The sequence below is a fragment of the Ascaphus truei genome, unplaced genomic scaffold (assembly GCF_040206685.1).
Source record: "Ascaphus truei isolate aAscTru1 unplaced genomic scaffold, aAscTru1.hap1 HAP1_SCAFFOLD_120, whole genome shotgun sequence".
Classification (NCBI taxonomy): domain Eukaryota; kingdom Metazoa; phylum Chordata; class Amphibia; order Anura; family Ascaphidae; genus Ascaphus; species Ascaphus truei.
In genome coordinates this window covers 522,136-544,968 of record NW_027454070.1, presented here as the reverse complement: position 1 = coordinate 544,968, position 22,833 = coordinate 522,136, and the positions used below count along the sequence as shown (strand labels likewise).

General features: G+C 44.1%; 1 protein-coding gene across 1 annotated transcript; it reads left to right on the top strand.

Moving 5' to 3' along the window:
- The first annotated feature begins 8,635 nt into the window (after window positions 1-8,635).
- LOC142475380 (uncharacterized) lies at window positions 8,636-21,893 on the top strand. The gene is made up of 5 exons (XM_075581296.1): window positions 8,636-8,888; window positions 9,906-9,960; window positions 10,049-10,110; window positions 19,645-19,705; window positions 20,638-21,893. Exons 1-5 carry the CDS (start codon window positions 8,694-8,696, stop codon window positions 21,891-21,893), a joined length of 1,629 nt encoding a protein of 542 aa, XP_075437411.1. The 5' UTR covers window positions 8,636-8,693.
- The last annotated feature ends 940 nt before the right edge of the window (window positions 21,894-22,833 follow it).

Here is a 22,833-nt window from a genome sequence, read left to right as displayed (position 1 = left end):
CCATTTTTAGGTTCAGCGGTAAAATGGCAAGTTTCTATGGAACTGCATCTCGGCTTGTGACTGTGGTTTTCCCGGTCACACAAAAATGCTGAAATTCGACTTATACAGTGTTTTTGCTTATTAAACTTGATGAATTCTCTCCTCTTTACTGTAGAATAGTGTGTAAAGCAAAGCACAATACATTGCTATGTGTAGAAGCAAAGATATACGCGATTTCACAATGTGTTCCTAGAACAGCTGTGAGCAACTTTTTTACACAATGTTAACAACACATTTGAAGCTCAATATTTCATGGGCTGAAGCGGGGAAGATAGAAAACGTGTGCCCTGTAAAGGCGAAGTCTGTGGCATTAACAGGAAGGGAGAAAAAGTACTTTCTACCCATTTTTAGGTTCAGCGGTAAAATGGCAAGTTTCTATGGAACTGCATCTCGGCTTGTGACTGTGGTTTTCCCGGTCACACAAAAATGCTGAAATTCGACTTATACAGTGTTTTTGCTTATTAAACTTGATGAATTCTCTCCTCTTGACTGTAGAATAGTGTGTAAAGCAAAGCACAATACATTGCTATGTGTAGAAGCAAAGATATACGCGATTTCACAATGTGTTCCTAGAACAGCTGTGAGCAACTTTTTTACACCACGTTAACAACACATTTGAAGCTCAATATTTCATGGGCTGAAGCGGGGAAGATAGAAAACGTGTGCCCTGTAAAGGCGAAGTCTGTGGCATTAACAGGAAGGGAGAAAAAGTACTTTCTACCCATTTTTAGGTTCAGCGGTAAAATGGCAAGTTTCTATGGAACTGCATCTCGGCTTGTGACTGTGGTTTTCCCGGTCACACAAAAATGCTGAAATTCGACTTATACAGTGTTTTTGCTTATTAAACTTGATGAATTCTCTCCTCTTGACTGTAGAATAGTGTGTAAAGCAAAGCACAATACATTCCTATGTGTAGAAGCAAAGATATACGCGATTTCACAATGTGTTCCTAGAACAGCTGTGAGCAACTTTTTTACACAATGTTAACAACACATTTGAAGCTCAATATTTCATGGGCTGAAGCGGGCAAGATAGAAAACGTGTGCCCTGTAAAGGCGAAGTCTGTGGCATTAACAGGAAGGGAGAAAAAGTACTTTCTACCCATTTTTAGGTTCAGCGGTAAAATGGCAAGTTTCTATGGAACTGCATCTCGTCTTGTGACTGTGGTTTTCCCGGTCACACAAAAATGCTGAAATTCGACTTATACAGTGTTTTTGCTTATTAAACTTGATGAATTCTCATCTCTTGACTGTAGAATAGTGTGTAAAGCAAAGCACAATACATTGCTATGTGTAGAAGCAAAGATATACGCGATTTCACAATGTGTTCCTAGAACAGCTGTGAGCAACTTTTTTACACAAAGTTAACAACACATTTGAAGCTCAATATTTCATGGGCTGAAGCGGGGAAGATAGAAAACGTGTGCCCTGTAAAGGCGAAGTCTGTGGCATTAACAAGAAGGGAGAAAAAGTACTTTCTACCCATTTTTAGGTTCAGCGGTAAAATGGCAAGTTTCTATGGAACTGCATCTCGGCTTGTGACTGTGGTTTTCCCGGTCACACAAAAATGCTGAAATTCGACTTATACAGTGTTTTTGCTTATTAAACTTGATGAATTCTCATCTCTTGACTGTAGAATAGTGTGTAAAGCAAAGCACAATACACTGCTATTTGTAGAAGCAAAGATATATGCGATTTCACAATGTGTTCCTAGAACAGCTGTGAGCAACTTTTTTACACCACGTTAACAACACATTTGAAGCTCAATATTTCATGGGCTGAAGCGGGGAAGATAGAAAACGTGTGCCCTGTAAAGGCGAAGTCTGTGACATTAACAGGAAGGGAGAAAAAGTACTTTCTACCCATTTTTAGGTTCAGCGGTAAAATGGCAAGTTTCTATGGAACTGCATCTCGGCTTGTGACTGTGGTTTTCCCGGTCACACAAAAATGCTGAAATTCGACTTATACAGTGTTTTTGCTTATTAAACTTGATGAATTCTCTCCTCTTGACTGTAGAATACTGTGTAAAGCAAAGCACAATACATTGCTATGTGTAGAAGCAAAGATATACGCGATTTCACAATGTGTTCCTAGAACAGCTGTGAGCAACTTTTTTACACAATGTTAACAACACATTTGAAGCTCAATATTTCATGGGCTGAAGCGGGGAAGATAGAAAACGTGTGCCCTGTAAAGGCGAAGTCTGTGGCATTAACAGGAAGGGAGAAAAAGTACTTTCTACCCATTTTTAGGTTCAGCGGTAAAATGGCAAGTTTCTATGGAACTGCATCTCGGCTTGTGACTGTGTTTTTCCCGGTCACACAAAAATGCTGAAATTCGACTTATACAGTGTTTTTGCTTATTAAACTTGATGAATTCTCTCCTCTTGACTGTAGAATAGTGTGTAAAGCAAAGCACAATACATTGCTATGTGTAGAAGCAAAGATATACGCGATTTCACAATGTGTTCCTAGAACAGCTGTGAGCAACTTTTTTACACCACGTTAACAACACATTTGAAGCTCAATATTTCATGGGCTGAAGCGGGGAAGATAGAAAACGTGTGCCCTGTAAAGGCGAAGTCTGTGGCATTAACAGGAAGGGAGAAAAAGTACTTTCTACCCATTTTTAGGTTCAGCGGTAAAATGGCAAGTTTCTATGGAACTGCATCTCGGCTTGTGACTGTGGTTTTCCCGGTCACACAAAAATGCTGAAATTCGACTTATACAGTGTTTTTGCTTATTAAACTTGATGAATTCTCTCCTCTTGACTGTAGAATAGTGTGTAAAGCAAAGCACAATACATTCCTATGTGTAGAAGAAAAGATATACGCGATTTCACAATGTGTTCCTAGAACAGCTGTGAGCAACTTTTTTACACAAAGTTAACAACACATTTGAAGCTCAATATTTCATGGGCTGAAGCGGGGAAGATAGAAAACGTGTGCCCTGTAAAGGCGAAGTCTGTGGCATTAACAGGAAGGGAGAAAAAGTACTTTCTACCCATTTTTAGGTTCAGCGGTAAAATGGCAAGTTTCTATGGAACTGCATCTCGTCTTGTGACTGTGGTTTTCCCGGTCACACAAAAATGCTGAAATTCGACTTATACAGTGTTTTTGCTTATTAAACTTGATGAATTCTCTCCTCTTGACTGTAGAATAGTGTGTAAAGCAAAGCACAATACATTCCTATGTGTTGAAGCAAAGATATACGCGATTTCACAATGTGTTCCTAGAACAGCTGTGAGCAACTTTTTTACACAATGTTAACAACACATTTGAAGCTCAATATTTCATGGGCTGAAGCGGGGAAGATAGAAAACGTGTGCCCTGTAAAGGCGAAGTCTGTGGCATTAACAGGAAGGGAGAAAAAGTACTTTCTACCCATTTTTAGGTTCAGCGGTAATATGGCAAGTTTCTATGGAACTGCATCTCGGCTTGTGACTGTGGTTTTCCCGGTCACACAAAAATGCTGAAATTCGACTTATACAGTGTTTTTGCTTATTAAACTTGATAAATTCTCTCCTCTTGACTGTAGAATAGTGTGTAAAGCAAAGCACAATACATTCCTATGTGTAGAAGCAAAGATATACGCGATTTCACAATGTGTTCCTAGAACAGCTGTGAGCAACTTTTTTACACCACGTTAACAACACATTTGAAGCTCAATATTTCATGGGCTGAAGCGGGGAAGATAGAAAACGTGTGCCCTGTAAAGGCGAAGTCTGTGACATTAACAGGAAGGGAGAAAAAGTACTTTCTACCCATTTTTAGGTTCAGCGGTAAAATGGCAAGTTTCTATGGAACTGCATCTCGGCTTGTGACTGTGGTTTTCCCGGTCACACAAAAATGCTGAAATTCGACTTATACAGTGTTTTTGCTTATTAAACTTGATGAATTCTCTCCTCTTGACTGTAGAATACTGTGTAAAGCAAAGCACAATACATTGCTATGTGTAGAAGAAAAGATATACGCGATTTCACAATGTGTTCCTAGAACAGCTGTGAGCAACTTTTTTACACAATGTTAACAACACATTTGAAGCTCAATATTTCATGGGCTGAAGCGGGGAAGATAGAAAACGTGTGCCCTGTAAAGGCGAAGTCTGTGGCATTAACAGGAAGGGAGAAAAAGTACTTTCTACCCATTTTTAGGTTCAGCGGTAAAATGGCAAGTTTCTATGGAACTGCATCTCGGCTTGTGACTGTGTTTTTCCCGGTCACACAAAAATGCTGAAATTCGACTTATACAGTGTTTTTGCTTATTAAACTTGATGAATTCTCTCCTCTTGACTGTAGAATAGTGTGTAAAGCAAAGCACAATACATTGCTATGTGTAGAAGCAAAGATATACGCGATTTCACAATGTGTTCCTAGAACAGCTGTGAGCAACTTTTTTACACCACGTTAACAACACATTTGAAGCTCAATATTTCATGGGCTGAAGCGGGGAAGATAGAAAACGTGTGCCCTGTAAAGGCGAAGTCTGTGGCATTAACAGGAAGGGAGAAAAAGTACTTTCTACCCATTTTTAGGTTCAGCGGTAAAATGGCAAGTTTCTATGGAACTGCATCTCGGCTTGTGACTGTGGTTTTCCCGGTCACACAAAAATGCTGAAATTCGACTTATACAGTGTTTTTGCTTATTAAACTTGATGAATTCTCTCCTCTTGACTGTAGAATAGTGTGTAAAGCAAAGCACAATACATTCCTATGTGTAGAAGAAAAGATATACGCGATTTCACAATGTGTTCCTAGAACAGCTGTGAGCAACTTTTTTACACAAAGTTAACAACACATTTGAAGCTCAATATTTCATGGGCTGAAGCGGGGAAGATAGAAAACGTGTGCCCTGTAAAGGCGAAGTCTGTGGCATTAACAGGAAGGGAGAAAAAGTACTTTCTACCCATTTTTAGGTTCAGCGGTAAAATGGCAAGTTTCTATGGAACTGCATCTCGTCTTGTGACTGTGGTTTTCCCGGTCACACAAAAATGCTGAAATTCGACTTATACAGTGTTTTTGCTTATTAAACTTGATGAATTCTCTCCTCTTGACTGTAGAATAGTGTGTAAAGCAAAGCACAATACATTCCTATGTGTTGAAGCAAAGATATACGCGATTTCACAATGTGTTCCTAGAACAGCTGTGAGCAACTTTTTTACACAATGTTAACAACACATTTGAAGCTCAATATTTCATGGGCTGAAGCGGGGAAGATAGAAAACGTGTGCCCTGTAAAGGCGAAGTCTGTGGCATTAACAGGAAGGGAGAAAAAGTACTTTCTACCCATTTTTAGGTTCAGCGGTAAAATGGCAAGTTTCTATGGAACTGCATCTCGGCTTGTGACTGTGGTTTTCCCGGTCACACAAAAATGCTGAAATTCGACTTATACAGTGTTTTTGCTTATTAAACTTGATAAATTCTCTCCTCTTGACTGTAGAATAGTGTGTAAAGCAAAGCACAATACATTCCTATGTGTAGAAGCAAAGATATACGCGATTTCACAATGTGTTCCTAGAACAGCTGTGAGCAACTTTTTTACACCACGTTAACAACACATTTGAAGCTCAATATTTCATGGGCTGAAGCGGGGAAGATAGAAAACGTGTGCCCTGTACCGACTTCAAATTCCTCTCGCCCCCCGATCCCTCCTGATACTCAAAGGGGATCCTGAATCCTTCCTTAAACCCCTCTCGTAATAAGCTAGCTGCCCGTCTATTGGGGTATTTTTCCAGCCAAGGCGCCATTGCCTCTGCTGAAACTGGCGTTCCCTCCTTCCTGAACAGCCTGCTGTCCTGCTCCCTTGAAACCCTTACTATCTTTCTTAAAGCACTTTGATTTGGGATGCTGACCCCCGCACCCAGCGCAAGTATGTTGGAATCTACATACAATTCTCAAAATTGCATCTTGACTCGTTGTAACGCCAACATACCCCCGACTGCTTCCCACCTGCACGCCCTCTCCCTGATGTGCGCACCTGAAAATGCTCCCGCCAGACCCCTTTGAGGCTATTTGACCCACGAAAGGACGACCCCCCGTGTTTCTGAAACGCTTTTCTAATCGTATCCTGATACTTAAAAAGCGCCGAGCATAAATGCGGATCCTTTTCCCCCGCAACGCCCGCCAAAATCCCAAATGCCTGCGACCAATTACTGAACTTGCGAGGAAAAAGACGCTTTTCCACATCCTCCTTTTTAGCCTCCCCCTTTTTTTTTCCGGATTTAGCTACCGCTTCATTGTAACCCGGAAGCAATGACAAAATCTCAACGTAATCACCCGCCCAAATCTTTTCCTTTACTTCCTTTGACAAATGCACGCCTAAGGAACGTGATATGGTCGTACATGAGTCCCCATAGGCCGCATCCGGCAGCCTTTTTGAACCTGCCAATGGCCTTCCGAGCCCTGTCCCCTGCCCAGCACCTGAATTCACCACCGGATGCTCACCTAACAAACTAACAACTGTCGTTAAATCAGCTCCTTGTCCCGCCACCTGCACCGGCAATGCTGTGGCCGATGCCAACGCATCTTGAATAACTTTCGGCACTGTGCTAAGGGTACAACCTGCTGTACTCTCCCCACCCAAAGACACCTGAGCCAACTCTCCACCCACTGTTCCACGGTTGCTCCCCCCATCAAGCACTGAATCTGACCCCCCCTGCCGCTCACTTGACTTGCATGCCTCCACTGCTTGCTTAGTGGATAATAACGTTGTCATCGGCAATAAAGCTAACTGAACGCCCTTAACCACCGCACTAATCATTCTTGCCTCGGCATCGCCCGCTAACCCCAACTCCAACACCTGTGGCCCAGGGGAGCTAACAATGCCCGGCAAGGTAACGCCCTTATTTCCCAAACAAGCAACTCTTTTTCGCTTACCCTTCGATGCCCCAGTCCCCGGCGGTGTTTTGAACCGCCTGTCGGGACCTGCCCCAAGACCCTTGTCCTCTAAGCCTCTGACAGCAAGCTCAACCCGAGGCCCGGACCGCTTGCGAGCCGTGGACGACGTACCAGCGCCACGAAGCGAGGTCGACCGCGTCCCGGCCGTTCCAGATTTACCTGTAAATGAGGAAGCAAATATTAAACCCCCAATTAAGCTAACCTTTATTCCTGAATAAACGCTTATTTTTTTTTTTTTTTTAAAAGGACCAATCCTTTACCTACGTTCTCTTCTAGGCTGGGACCAAACCCCCCAACCTCTATTTTTTTTTTTTTTTTTTTATTACCAACTATCCTTTTCCAGCTTTCCTTTCACCAGTAACCGGCTATGGCGAGCATGTCGGCCCTCTCCCAAAATCCCCCCCCTTTTTTTTTTTTTAGGGGAGAAATGGAATACTTAGCCACCTACTGCTCGCCTCCATCCATGCTTTTTTTTTTTTTTTTTTTATATAAGGTTGGGACCCATGTCCCACCCCTGTTTTTCCAGGGACCCATGTCCCACCCTTGTTTTTTTTTTTTATTTATTTTTTTTTTCTCAGGGACCCATGTCCCACCCTTGTTTTTTCCAGGGACCCATGTCCCACCCTTGCTTTTTCCAGGGACCCATGTCCCACACCGGTTTTTGTGGGGACCCATGTCCAACACTTGTTTTTGTGGGGACCCATGTCCCACACCTGTTTTTGTGGAGACCCATGTCCCACCCCTGTTTTTTCCAGGGGCCCATGTCCCACACCTGTTTTTGTGGGGACCCATGTCCAACACTTGTTTTTTGTGGGGACCCATGTCGCACACCTGTTTTTGTGGAGACCCATGTCCCACCCCTGTTTTTCCAGGGACCCAATGTCCCACACCTGTTCATGTGGGAACCCATCTCCCAGGCTCCTCCCAAAAGTCACCCAGCCTTCAACCAAATAGGCTGTGATTTCCAAAAACTCCGCCATGACATACCCTTCTGCACCACCAATGCTTCCCGTGCTCCGTAACTAGGACCCCCTTCATCACTTGATGATGGCCACGCCTCAGCGCAGGTAGCATGGGAACCACCCTGTCCTCTCGCGTTTCCACGACTGCCCAAACTTCCTTGATCACTTCCAGCTTTCAGCACTAGTGCACACATCTGCTTCTGAAACCATCCTTCCTCATGGTTGTGCGCCTCCGCCAAAAGCTGCATGGTGCTGACCTGAAAGGACATCGCTACTAGCGCTGAATTTATCCAATGGCTCGTCAAACACTGGTTTAATTCCACCACCTAAATCCTGCCAGCAAACTACTCTTGAACTCTTGCCTGGCCGATCTTTCCACGAAAACCAGTTCACTTGAATAGACTTAGAACCGCTCTAAAGCTTTTTTTTTTTTTTAAGTATGGTGTCACCCACGACACGAAAAACCTTAGAATTGGCTTCCATTAACCACAACCAAGACCAACCTCAAAAGGCGTTTTTTTTTTTTTAAACCTTTTTTTTTTTTTAATATATATTTTTAATTATTTATTTAATTATTATTATTTTTATAAATGGACAGCCCCTGTTTAAAAGAGTGGAAGAAAAAAGGGGGGGAAGGAAAAGGGCCAATATCTCCCCAAGGAGGAGGGAGGAGGGGGGGCAAAAGCCCACCATTCCAGCCAAACCACGAACAGCCCCCTCCCCCAGACGTAATAACAGCCTTGCCCCCAGCCCCCCCCCAAAAAAACCACCCCCTGATCATCGTCAGGAGGCGGAACCACATGACACTCGTGTATGCAAAGACCTCCCTTGCCATTAGCCCAACCGCACGGCTAAGCGTGGGCTGGGCGAGCCTCTCTTCCCCCCCCCCAGCCACACAAGCGGCCACAATAGGAGGACAGGAACAGGGCTCGCAAACGGCGCCAAGCAAAAACCTCCTCCACGCCGATGCGCCTTCCTACACGCATCAGCCCCAGGTAGGAGTCACTCTCCTCATCCTTCTCCCTCCTCCCCCCGCCGCTGCTACCAATAAAACAGCGCGATAACGAAAGGCAGGACAAAAACCTATCCCTACTCGCAATCCCCAACCTCCCCCCGAGCACCGGCAAAACCGGCAAAAACACATGGGGGGGGGGCGGAGGGTCCCTCACCACGAGGAAGGAAGGGAGGTCCCACGCAGGACAAAAAACAACAGCCTTACTTGCAATCCCCCCCCCCCCCGGGCACTGGCAAAACCGGCAAAAACACACGGGGGGAGGCGGAGGGTCCCTCACCACGAGGAGGGAAGGGAAAATCCCTCACCCCGGGAGGGGGGCCCAAATCAAACCAATTTTAACCTACTAAACGCAGGAGAAGAGAGGAGAGTGTGTGAAACTGTTGAACGCCAAGGAACAAGTGACAGTTGCTTGTTCCTTGGCTCTATTTAAAAACTAACCGCCCCAACTGCCTTCCCTGATCGTGCACGCGACCAACAGCCTAGCTGGGGGGGGGGGGCCGCACCCCCCGGTCAATAGCTGTAGCCACCCATGCGGGCTAGGCCAGCTCTATAACGGGTAATGAGGATATTACATTTAGATTTTTTTTTTTTAATACGTGGGGTTTATTGATTGTTATTCACATGTTCCAATGATAAAGGGGGTGACCCCCTTGCCAGGTGTGATTTGCCTTTTGTGTTGGCAAAACAGAGTGTAGAGTAGATTATTGATTTTATCTATGAAGCATGTTTATACAGTAGCTGAATATAGATTCCCAGTTCACCAGCGTGGCCTCAAATTCTCTCGCCTCACAATTCCATCATTTTAACTTGAGTATGGTTTAACCAGCATTTATCAGCTGGCTGTTCATAGGAGTTATCAAAAAGTCGAACGAAGATGCAATGCTGATACCTGAAATTTGTTTTAATGGGTGACATTATTTACCAGACATCCATATTCTGTAATTATTTCACTGTTTTTAGAATAAAGGTGTGATACTTTCGTTTTACTCCTTGTCAGGTGCATGCGATTGAAGATAATATTAATGTGTGCTGTGACAGCTACGTTATCTCCGGTAAGAAGGATAAAATATTACTCTGTCCCTAAAAAAAAAAAATACTAAATGAATTGGTTTGCAAGAATATATTTTCTTTCTGTTAAAGGTGAAGATGACAGTGGAAGCCATCCAGATACTACCAGCAATTCCGAACTGAAATCTTCTAATGTAAGTACTGTCACAGGAGACCAGAACTTTTACACCGGGATCACTAGCACCAAATAGGACAAGGTTGTTGAGTAAAATGAGGTTTATTCTGGCACGCCAGCAGACAAAACAAAGATGCACAAAGCAAGATACAATACCACCTGGGGAGTAGACTAGCCTCGCTAGGTGCAGGGGCCTGCTTCAAAAAGGCTTGCCCTGTCCGCTTCTCGTCCAGGATATCAGAGTGCTGATCACACAGCAGCCCCTCTAACGTATCTCCAGCTGGTCACAGTCAAGATCCAAACTCCTTCACAGAATGTCTCCCAGATAGATTCTCTGATCAGCAGTGCCTCTTATATAGCCCTCTGTTGCTATCCTTTACATGGGACGGGTTGCTGGCCAATCAGAGCAGACCTGATTGACCACTCTTTCCCACTCGCCAAATGTCTTTAACACCTCCACGTTCCCAGCCTTTGTCACAATACACATTTCTCTGAAGGAACCTCAGCTGATTAAATCACAGAGTCCCCTCTATAGAAATGTACACATGCAAATCACATTACAAGTCTGTCATCTTAGAAATGAGCACATACAGTCACCTAATCCAATTTACACTTTACAGGGCTGACTCCCAAATCACATCACAGAACAATGTTGATTCACTAAACTGGGGGCTTGCATTTACAGGGAATAAAGTGCTTTGATTTACATACATAGTGCATTATACTTTCCCTGTTCTCCCCCAGATATTAAAGTACATTTGGCCAAAATAAGCCTTACATAGGTGGCCAAGTTACATGGATTATGGGGTAGCTAGCTGGGCTTCATCCCAGTTTTGTGATGACAGCTACCCCATCCATCACAAGTACAGGTAGTCCTCGCTGTCCAACGTTTCACATTACAATGAATGGCATATCCAATGCTTTACAATGCAACCCTATGGGCCATTTTTCTACGCCGGAATGCGTTATCCAACGCTCACCACCACTGATTAACATGGGACTCACTTTACAACGTTTTCATTATCCAACGCTACTTCCAGAACGGATTCTGTTGGATAACCAAGGACTGCCTGTTATTTATTTGCTCCTGATAATGAATGCAACACGAAGGCCTCGGTCAGGGTGGCGCTGAGCGGGCGCTCACGCTGGCCGCGATGAAACACATTGCGACAATGTGTGGCCAGTGTGAGCAAGTGCATGAGCGGCGCCTACCTGCTTGCCAAAGCAAGCAAAATTGAATTTGTTCCTCGCACATCACGTGAGCTGTTTGCCCAATGAGGGCGAACCAGCTCTGTGACGTCATGGCCGCGCCCCCAGTGTGCGCATCTAGCCAGCCACAAATCTCCCAACCGAGCAGGGAGAGTGACGTCACCGCGCATGAGCGCCCGCTCCCTGCCTGGCCTCTGCCTAAGGCTTAATAAATTGTTTGCATGAGAATGTTTTGCTTTATTGTTCAGCCATTAACTACATTATTTAGGGTGCTTTTGTGTGTACCTCTGATGGGGAGGGAGCGTCCTTCTAATCATTCAATCTGACTACATCTGTCTGTCTTCAATGACAAAAACACTCTAACATGGAGTGAAATGAGTGTGGAGGTAATTGCAGCAGTTCAATGAACCAATCCCTATTAGTATTTATATTGACAGGAAACAAAAACAAAAAGAACTTACCCTGTTACTCTTCCGTCACTATGTATTAATGTTCCTTCATAGTTTTAAATGATTCAATGACTGTCATACATTTTTTAATAAACCAACAACTAGAATTTTTCAGAGATAATTGAGTGTACAGAGATTTACAAACCCCTGCATCTCTTTTTCATGTGCAGATGAAGATGCACAACTCTCTCAGCGATTACCCGCACGATCTAGCGTGCCTAAAAGGGTTCAGTTGTTGCTGCTCCCTCATTGGATACAGTGAAATTCAAAATTAACTTATTACATTGTTTTGCTGGTGACTTAATTGCCTGATCTATTTTCTTATATATACGCTCCGCGCTGAGCCCCTGCATCCTCAATGAGGATGCCTTGAGAGGGGGCTCACGCGAGCGTCCGCAGGCATGCTGAGGCGCTGGATTTTTCAGCCGACAGCCAAGCTGTTTTTCAGAGCGCTGTCGGCTGAAAACAACCAATCAGCGCGGAGCAGCGTCAATGTCACGGCGCCGTGACGTTGACATTGGTGCGTCGCGGGCGATTGGCCCAGCGACGTCACTGCCCCGCCTCCCTCAGTCTCCCCCCGCCTCCGATCGCGCCCGCTGGCTCGCCTGCATGGGCATGAAATCGCGCAGATTTCAGCAGGCGAGCCTCAGCGTCAGCGCGGTCCAGCCCTGCTTCCCCTTCTATGGACCCAGCCTTAGGCTTGGATTTGAACCAGGGATGGTGGCTATTTTGTCCGATGTGGAATGTGTTGCTTACAAAAACAGGAAGTCCATCTTCAGTTTGGAGGCAAACTGACCACCAGAATTTCCCACGTTTGCGCAATGTAACCATTTATTTAAAATTCGTTTTTGAGAGACGGGCTTTTTTTCTGTTTCAATTTTGTTGTTGCAATTAGTTAATACAAAGAAGTGAGATTTTAGCTCAGGGGACGGGTTTAAAGCTGCAGTTCAAGCAATATCCTACGTGTATGTTTGTTTTAATAAATCAGTTCTGTACAATGAGAAAATACTTGTAGCCCTTTTTTTTTTTTAACAATTTTTTAAAGACATTTTTAATGTATTATAATGTAACAAGCATTTTTGTTTCTATAGCAACCATTTACAAAGTCACACACACTTCCTCTTCTGAAACGCTCTGGCATACCCCTTTTGCCCTCTCTAGCAGTACACCAATTGTATCTAGTGGCTGCCTGGTCACATGATCTTTCCCACAGAACTTTGCATCTTGGGGAATCTTCTGCTGCCCTAATGGTGATGTAAAGAACCCCCAAAACCAAATCTTCAGCGATTAATTACAGGAGAAACAATCGATCTGCAGCTTAGCTAATCACTTGTCAGTGTGCAGATTTTATTGATGCACATATTAAATGAAAAAATAAATACATTAAAAAAAAACGGCAGCCTGAACTGCAGATTTAAGTAAATCATTCCATTTATGTGACACCCCATACTTTTTGGATCAAGTTAAAGGTCTATTTTCCCGTGGGAGGTATCCACAAAATATCACTGCACAGTATGGTCTGTCCAAAATGAAATCGGAAGGTGGGTGCTGAATCCTCCCCTTCTTCCCTTTTTTTTTAAAAATTATATAAATATGCTTCATGATCTATTCTATACTATATATAGTGATATATATATATATATATATATATATATATATATATATATATATATATATATATATATATATATATATATATATTTTTAACAGGATCATGCTCCTTTAGTGCATTTTTCAGATCTGAAGCTTGGGAAAAAATATGTTGCAGATGTAGATATTATTGTTCACTTCAATGAAAGAGCAATTCCTAAAACATTGGCCGTAAGTATATATTTTTGAATCTTACATTTTAGAACCACTGCTCTGTACACATTGCAAGTTCTCTCCAAACAACTCTTCCACACACACATTTTCCATGATATCTCACTTTTTAGTCTCCTATTCCTCAACTTGCATCCAAAACCTCTGCCGGGTCCAAACATTTTCTACCTACCCTGGAACATCAAATTTGCCTTACCCTTCACATAAGGTGTCTGAAAAACGCCTTCCTTCGAAGAATGGTTTTCAACATCCTCCTGTTATGTTACTCTGCTTATTCCTGCCTCTACTGCAACACACATTAGCTCAGGGGTGGGCAACTCCAATCCTCATGGGCCACCAACAGGTCCGGTATTAAGGATATCCCTGCTTCAGCGCAGGTGGCAGTTTTTGACTGAGCCACCTGTGCTGACGCAGGAATATCATTAATACCAGACCTGTTGGTGGCCCTTGAGGACTGGAGTTGCCCACCCCTGTGCTAGATTCATAGTAGTCTTTACAACCACACCCATCTTTTGAAGTGAAACTTTAATGGCACCTAGTAAATTCTCATAGGACAAAATCTCCTTCACGGAGGCGAAAATGTGTAACGGAAGTGACGTAATTTGCTGGTGCTGCACCGCGCATACACAGAAGTGGTCGCCGCATGCGCAGGTGACATCAGAACCGCTTGTGCAGGAGCAGTCAGAGTGCATGCGCAGAAGCGGCAAAAGTTGCATCCACATGCGTACAAACGCCTGATGGCATTCGCGCATGTGCTGAAGAACTTTTCCATTATCGTGCATGCGCAGAAACAACTAACAGAGGCCAGCACCGCATTCGCAGAAACGACCAGAGCCGCTTGTGCATGCGTGTAAACGGCCGTCCACCCTCACGCATGCATAGAAGAGGTTTCCCATTTTCACGCATGTGCAGAAACAGCCAGAGCTGCTTGCACATGTGCTGGATGTTGGGAAACGTTGCTATGGTGTTCCCACTATTTATGGCACACCTGGCACATTTTGTGAGGTAAATTCTCGCTTCATCAAAGGTGATTCAATAGCCCTCTAAATGAGCAGAACATGAGCTTATAAAGAAGTAACAATTGATATTACACACCCATCTGTTAAATTCATTGTATGTATGAAAGAAAGTACAACTCTGTCTTGTCCTCGTCTCTTGATCTACATGCCCCGCTTTCTCTCTGCCGCCCTCGCCCTTCTAACCCTAGACCCTGGCTAAATTCCCACACGCGCATGCTGCGTTCCTCCACTCGTTCCTCTGAACGCCTCTGGAGGAAGTCTCACACTCTCGCAGACTTCCTTCACTACAAATTTATGCTATCCTGTTTCAACTCTGCCCTCTCGCAAGCTACTGCACCGACACACTTTATTCGAGCAAATACCCGGTATGCACCTGGCAGATACCTGGAATGCGCCGCTCCTCACCTCTGACAAGCCCCGTTGCATTTGCCTTCCCAGCCTGGGTTCATGCCTGGCTGACGAGCGGCTGATCTGTTAAATGATAATGATTAGGATTTAATAGGCTGCAATGCTTCGCGTGTCTACCAGATGGCATAAATTCATGAATTGTAATGCAGTATATATATATGTACTGTGCAGTATTGCAGCCAGCGGGAATAAAATGCTTCAATCCCTGCCGGAAAATAACTCAATGCACTCGGGCAGAAAACAGTCACAAACCTCAATACACCCGGGTATACCCGAATTCGTGGGACTAGCCGAGCTCGAATAAAGTGTGTCGCCAGTGTAAACAAGCCTACTTTTCTGCACTAATCAACATGCACAAGTCTAACCCACGCCGACTGTTCTCTGTCTTTGATACTCTACTCAAACCACCCTCAGCTGCCTCTCCTTCTTCCATCTCCGCTCAGGACTTTGCTGACTATTTTAAGGAAAAGGTGGAATCCATACGGCAGAACATCCCCTCTGTTTCTTCCCCCCATCCTACACCTCTTCCTAACTCTCCTCCTGCCTTCCTTGAGTCTTTTTCCACTGTCTCAGAGGAGGATGTGTCGCTGTTGATCTCCTCTTCTCCCTCTACCACTTGCCCTCTTGACCCCATTCCCTCCCATCTCCTAAAACCTCTAGCTCCTACTATAATCCCTACGCTTACACACATTTTTAACTCCTCCCTCTGCTCTGGAACCTTTCCATCCTCCTTCAAACATGCAACAGTCATACCATTACTCAAAAACAGCAAGCTTGACCCTACCTGTCTTTCTAACTATCGACCTGTCTCCCTCCTGCCTTTTGCCTCTAAACTACTTGAACGTCTTGTATTCTCTCGCTTGCTCCATTTTCTCAACACCTATTCTCTCCTAGACCCTCTACAATCTGGCTTCCGCACTGCTCACTCCACCGAAACAGCCCTCACCAAAATAACTGACGACCTCCATGCTGCCAAAGACAGAGGTCATTACACTCTGCTCATATTACTCGACCTCTCTGCAGCATTTGACACCGTGGACCACCCTCTTCTCCTCCACATTCTCCATACTCTAGGTATTCGGAACAAAGCTCTATCATGGATCTCATCCTACCTCTCCCATCGTACTTTTAGTGTCTCTTCTGCTAACACCTCCTCCTCCTCTTTTGATCTCTCTTTGGGGGTACCCCAGGGCTCTGTCCTGGGACCTCTTCTCTTTTCTCTGTACACACTCTCTATAGGTGACCTAATAACATCTTTTGGGTTTAATTATCACCTCTTTGCCGACGACACACAAATATACTTTTCAACACCTGACCTTACACCTGCTGTACAAACCAAAGTTTCTGAATGTCTCTCTGCTATATCATCCTGGATGGCCCTCCGACGCCTTAAACTCAACATGGCTAAAACAGAGCTCCTCATACTTCCTCCCAAACCTGGCCCTACTACCTCCTTCCACATTACTGTTGGAACTACAATCATTCACCCAGTAGCCCAAGCACGCTGCCTAGGGGTCACACTCGACTCCTCTCTCACATTCGCCCCTCACATTCAAAACATTTCTAAAACTTGTCGCTTTTTCCTCCGCAATATAACTAAGATACGCCCTTTCCTCTGTTGTTCGACTGCTAAAACTCTGACTCAGGCCCTCATTCTCTCCCGTCTTGATTACTGTAACCTCCTGCTGTCTGGCCTTCCTGCCTCTCACCTGTCTCCCCTACAATCTATCCTAAATGCTGCTGCCAGAATCACTCTACTCTTTCCTAGATCTGTCTCAGCATCTCCCCTCATGAAATCCCTCTCCTGGCTTCCGATCAAATCCCGCATCTCACACTCCATTCTTCTCCTCACTTTTAAAGCTTTACACTTTTCTGCTCCTCCTTACATCTCAGCCCTAATTTCTCGCTATGCACCATCCTGACTCTTGCGTTCTGCTCAAGGATGTCTACTTTCTACCCCCTTTGTATCTAAAGCCCTCTCCCGCCTTAAACCTTTTTCACTGACTGCCCCACACCTCTGGAATGCCCTTCCCCTCAGTACCCGACTAGCACCCTCTCTATCCACCTTTAAGACCCACCTTAAGACACACTTACTTAAAGAAGCATATGAATAGCACTGTGGATATTCTGAACACAGGATACATAAAGATTGGCCCCCTGCAGACGCACTTACCAGAACTCCCTCCTACTGTCTGTGTACGTTCTCCCTACCTACCAATTAGAATGCAAGCTCCTCAGGGCAGGGACTCCTCTTCCGAAATGTTACTTTTATGTCTAAAGCACTTATTCCCATGATCTGTTATTTATATTATCTGTTATTTATTTGATTACCACATGTATTACTACTGTGAAGCGCTATGTACACTAATGGCGCTATATAAATAAAGACATACAATACAATACAATACAATACAATGTATGCAACTGTCTAAATAAACAAACACTTCTGGTCTAAGGATAATTGAAAAAAAAAACTTAGTATGTGTGTTGAAAATTTATGAATGAAAAGAACCAGCAACACAAGCATGAGGATGAATAATAAATAAAATACAAATGTATCACATACTGTAACTAAGGACAACATGGGTAATCCTGAATGAAAGCAAAATATAGAAGTGAGTTTTAAAAAAAAAGTGTGTGCCGATCACGCGCGTTCGAAGTGAAACTTCTTTGTTTTGTCACTGATTTGTATTTTGATTTTTATGATTTTGATTGAATGAAAGACTTTTGAAAGTATCGGCATTTAGATACTTTAAAATCCAAATTATGTATACAGGTAAACCCCGTTATAGCGCGGTCCTCGGGGACCACCCGATCCGACCGCGCTACAAACGGGGTCGCGCTAATTAAATTAATTAATTAATTAAACAAATTTAAAAATGGCCGCCGCGCCCGGGGTTCCGTGTCTACAGAGGGGGGAGAGCTGGGATCGCATCATCGCACTGTGCTGCACTGTGCTACTCCTCCCTCCTCCCCAGCAGTCAGAGAGCTGCAGGCAGTGCTTGGAGAGTGCGAGGCTCAGGGCTGCAGCCTTCTCTCCATGGCAATTTTACTCACATGTCCACTGATCACCCGCACAGCAGCTTCTCCTGCTCTCACTCGCAAACTTTTCAGGGACGCCAGGGGAGCCTGCCCTGTCTAGAAAGAGAGCTGTGTGTCTGTGTGTCTGTGTTCCTGATAGCTTCTCCTGCTCTACACCACAGACATTCTATCCTGTGTGTGGGGGGGGGGGGGGAGAGGGAGAGAGTGTGTGTGTCCTGTGAGTGTGTGTGCTGTGCAGTGTCCTGTGAGTGTGTGTACTGTGCAGTGTCCTGTCAGTGTGTGTGCTGTGCAGTGTCCTGTGAGTGTGTGTGCAGTGTCCTGTGAATGTGTGTGCAGTGTGCAGTATCCTGTGAGTGTGTGTAGTGTCCTGTGAGTGTGTGCAGTGTCCTGTGAGTGTGTGCAGTGTCCTGTGAGTGTGTGCAGTGTGCAGTGTCCTGTGAGTGTGTGCAGTGTCCTGTGAGTGTGTGCAGTGTGTGTGCAGTGTGCAGTCAGTGTGTGCAGTGTCCTGTGAGTATGTAGTGTCCTGTGAGTGTGTGCAGTGGTGCAGTGAGAGTGTGTGTGCAGTGAGTGTGTGTGTGCAGTGAGAGTGTGTGTGTGTGCAGTGAGAGTGTGTGTGCAGTGTGTGCAGTGTGAAGCGTGCAGTGTGCAAAAAAACATGTAAAAATTTTTTTTGATTTATATATTTATTTATTTTTAAACGGGAGCCACGTGAAAACCGCGTTATAACGGGTCGCGCTATAACGGGGTTTACCTGTATATCTTACTTTAGTTATCATAAGTCAATTGTATCATCTTTTCCAACTGGTATTATGGAAATTTCTGCAGGAAAAAAAATTATACTCAAGTCTTTAATTCAATCAAAATCATAACAATCAAAATACAATGTCAGTGACAAAACACAAAGAAGTTTCACTTAGAACGCGCATGCTCGGCACACACCCTTCCTTTTTTCTTCCCCACTGTAACTTGCACGCCCTCACGTTTTGGACTGTATCCTTTGAGCAAGGCCCTCCTTGCTTATTGTCTGTTAATGTCATTTTATTGTTATGGTCTTTCACAGCCCGTTGTACTGCGCTGCTAAATATTATCTCTTTATAAATAAATGACTTTTTACTAAGTAAATTCTATGATCTGTAGCCAATTGGCTTTTCTGCCATTTGATAGGAAATTGGCAAGTAAAATGTAGAGTATGACTTGTAGATGTCACTGCTAATTACACCTTTAGGCCTCGTCCATGGTAAGCACTTGCTTGCTGAAGCATGCTGACGCGCGCTCCCGTTCAGCACTGAGCCCCTACAGTCGCAATTAGAGCGGCTTCAGTAGGGGCTCGCTTACGCTTCCGCAAGCGCGCGGAACCGTAGGTCTTACCCAATTTTAAAAATCCAAAAAAATCAAGCGCTTGCCGGTCACGTGAGCGGTTCGCCCAATGAGGGCGGACCAGCTCCGTGACGGAACTGACCCGCCCCCTGACGGAGCGCAGGGCAAGCAACCGCAAGGCCAGGGAAAGACAACGCTTTCCCTGCGCCTCAGCACGCAAGCGAAGAGCCTGGACGAGGCCTTAGTTAGGACGTGATCTATTATCTTTTTCTTTTCTTTTTTTTGTAGGTTGAACGCACAGGAGAAAAATATTTTTCTGTAAAAGTTTCGCCAATGAAAAATAAACACGGTAATAAAAAATGCCCCCCTCCCCCGCCATTCTCTGCCTTTGTATTGGATACAGATGTAGCCAGTATTACTATCGCCAGAGCTGTGTGAAGAAAAGCAAAACGCTGCGGCTCGGGGAACGAACCGTAAAAACCATGGCTGCTTTCAGTGGGTTTATTCTACCTGATACGACCAAGGCTGCATCTGTATAGTAATGTTTGGTAGATTGCTCAAGGACCTTGTAGACAAAATTGGTTGATTTGGAAACCATTCACTGAAAAATCTGATATCTGTCTTGTCCAGTTGGTTGTTTAGGAACTGCGGTCTCTTTTATGGTGAGAAGCAATGTGCTGTACTGTACAATCAATGGTGCATTAACTTTCATTTATGTGAATGGAAGTGACGTCACTGTTATAATGGTGCATTACTTCACTTCACAGAGGGTGTGTCATTGCAGATGGAAAGCTTGTGTGATCTGAGTTAGCATTATGTCAATGTTTTGTCACATTGTTACATCATGACAGAATATATTCACTAGCCCCTATTCTACAGCATACGTAACAGAACATTGTACATCTATCAAAGATCTCGCGGCAAACCCGGCTGGTTTTTATTAGTTTTGGGGAGTTCCCCAGAGCTGAATCTTACTATATGCTGGTGCAAATTACTGGTATAAAGCCTCCAGGGAAATTAAATGTCCGTTCAAATCGCAGGCCAATAGGAAGCTGGAATCATGGCCATTTAAATCTCCTGCTTCCACAGCGGTAACTTCACCGAAGGTATGTCTGGAACTAGGAGGTCACAGAGCTGAAAATAATGCAGGTCATGGGACTTGTCCAATCCAGTTACAAAAACAACTGCAGAATAAATACACAGTGTTAAAGCTGAACAATTATTGACTTTTTTTAGATCTTTAAAATGTAATTGATAACGTTATAAATTTTCATTTTCCAGGTAACAGAGAAGATATTTCTCTTGGATATCTTGAACATAAAAGTACCAATGCTTCCCGTTCTTTTGCTTCTCCTCTAAAAGTCTCCATTGCCACACAACTGAAAAGATTTATTGGTAGACACAATAGACAGTTGGCGTCGGATAGTACAGCAGGAGCATGTAAGCAGACACTTTGTTTTACGGAAGGGGAGGACAGTGAAACAGATAAGCCAGAATCTGTGGACTGTAACGACTCTAATTTCTCTGAATTCGGGGATGTCACTCTTGCTGACTTTTATCCGAATATGATACAATTTTTCAGCAGACTGATGGAAATCCAAAGCAAAAAATGGGCAGCCGTTAATGTACTTCAATACTACAGACGCAATGTTTGGTACGCTAACAAGCACAAGACAGATCTTACCAGAGTAAAAAGAGAGATTCCCACATCCAGGCTTTCAAAGTCGCTGCTGGGCCCAATTTCTAAGAAAGAGAAAGCGTGTTGCACTGTTAATTATGAGGCAAATTCCCACATGCCTTGGAGACCTGAAGATACAAGCGATTTGAACAATTCCGGTATTGCTGAACGTGGGCAGAGGAGCTTGTGCTCCAGAGATCCTTACACAGAACAAAGTCTTCAAGTTGCAAAGCCGAATCTACTGCAAGCTTCTTTTTTGTCACATACCCTTCCCACAGACCAGACTTTTACTAACGAAATCTGTAATGAGAGCGGCATCGCATCAAGGCCAGAATGTTTGCGTAAAAGTGACGCATGGTTTACCAGATGTGTACTTCCATGTTCTTCATTATTGGGTCCAAGAGAAAGCTATCAAGTTGGTGAATCGCCATCAAAACTGTTGTCTGCGGCGTTGCTGAATCAAAGGAAGCTGGAGAATTGTGAGATAAAGTCACCAGCACAGACTTCTAACCATGTAGGGCTGATTATGTGGCCCAAAGAGATTCAAGGCACCATAAGAAGAAGGCATTCTTTTTCCACATTTCCTATAGTGAAAAGTCCTGCTAAAACCAGTTCAGAACTTAAAACCGTGTACAGGAAACTAGTTTTAGGGGATCCACATCCGATGTTTTTGCCCAGGCGAAGAATCCTAAACGCAATTAGCCAAGAAACGCAAGTATCAGAAACTGTAAATGCTCTGATCAATTCACCAGTGTCAAGCAGACGTAAAAGGGCAGCAAGTGATGATCTGTCTTTTTCAAAGCTTAAAAGGCACAGAAGTATACCAGAAAGCCATATGTCGGGTGCATTGCAGCCATAATCTTATTATATAGCAAACCGGTGTCCCCAGTGGGAAAGGACTGGCATGACTGAGAGTGTTTTCGAAGCCTCGTACAATGGCAACTCTAGTCATTATCCAGTAAGTCAATCTGCCTTTTTGGTCTTGCAAATGTATTTTACTGTTATGGTTCTAGAACAGAGTGCATACTGACTAAGCCAAAGTCTGTTTTCTAATCTTCCTCCTGGATATAGTGCAGTGTATGGGTTCTCTCCCTCCCCACCCACCTTATTGAATCAAATCAAAACTGTAACTCTGATCCTTTGTTCCAAAAATACGCTTTAGTTGAATTTTAGCCATTTGAGCTTTTTGGAGTAGAACGGTCCGTGAATGCCAGTGCCTGTTACTAGTCTCTTTGCCTCAGCTTGCAGAGCTGGGATCTTTTTTCACTTTGTAGGCTATCGTTCTGTGCAAATTAGTGCATTAGAAAGTTCTGCTGGATCCCACTTCAGAGCTGACTGCAAATTGCTCTGAAGTAGTTTTATAGCAACTTGTAATTGTGTGTGTCTGCGACACTTTCTCTCAATCTTCTCACTTGGGCACCTTAGCTAGGCTATTGGCTGGTTATATCCATCACACATTCATATTTAATATAATTGCACACATGCTTGGTAATTAATTTGTTATTCCTAACATTTGAGTTGTCCTGAGAAGATTGTTGAGAAAAACTGATTATAGTGAGTGCAAACTTTTTTTGAAGTGAAACTTCCTTAGTGGCACCTCATTCGTGATGGGGCAAAAAAGAATTGTGGAGACAGAAATGAAACGGATGTGACGTCAGTGCTGGCAGTTGAGGCCGGGCTGTGTTCTGGCTCAGCCCGACCCCAACACTGACATCACACCCGCTCCACAAATCAGATCGCCGCCGGCGCCGCATCTAATCGCTCCCCCCCCTAAGCCCCCTCCCCCCCCCAGCCCCACC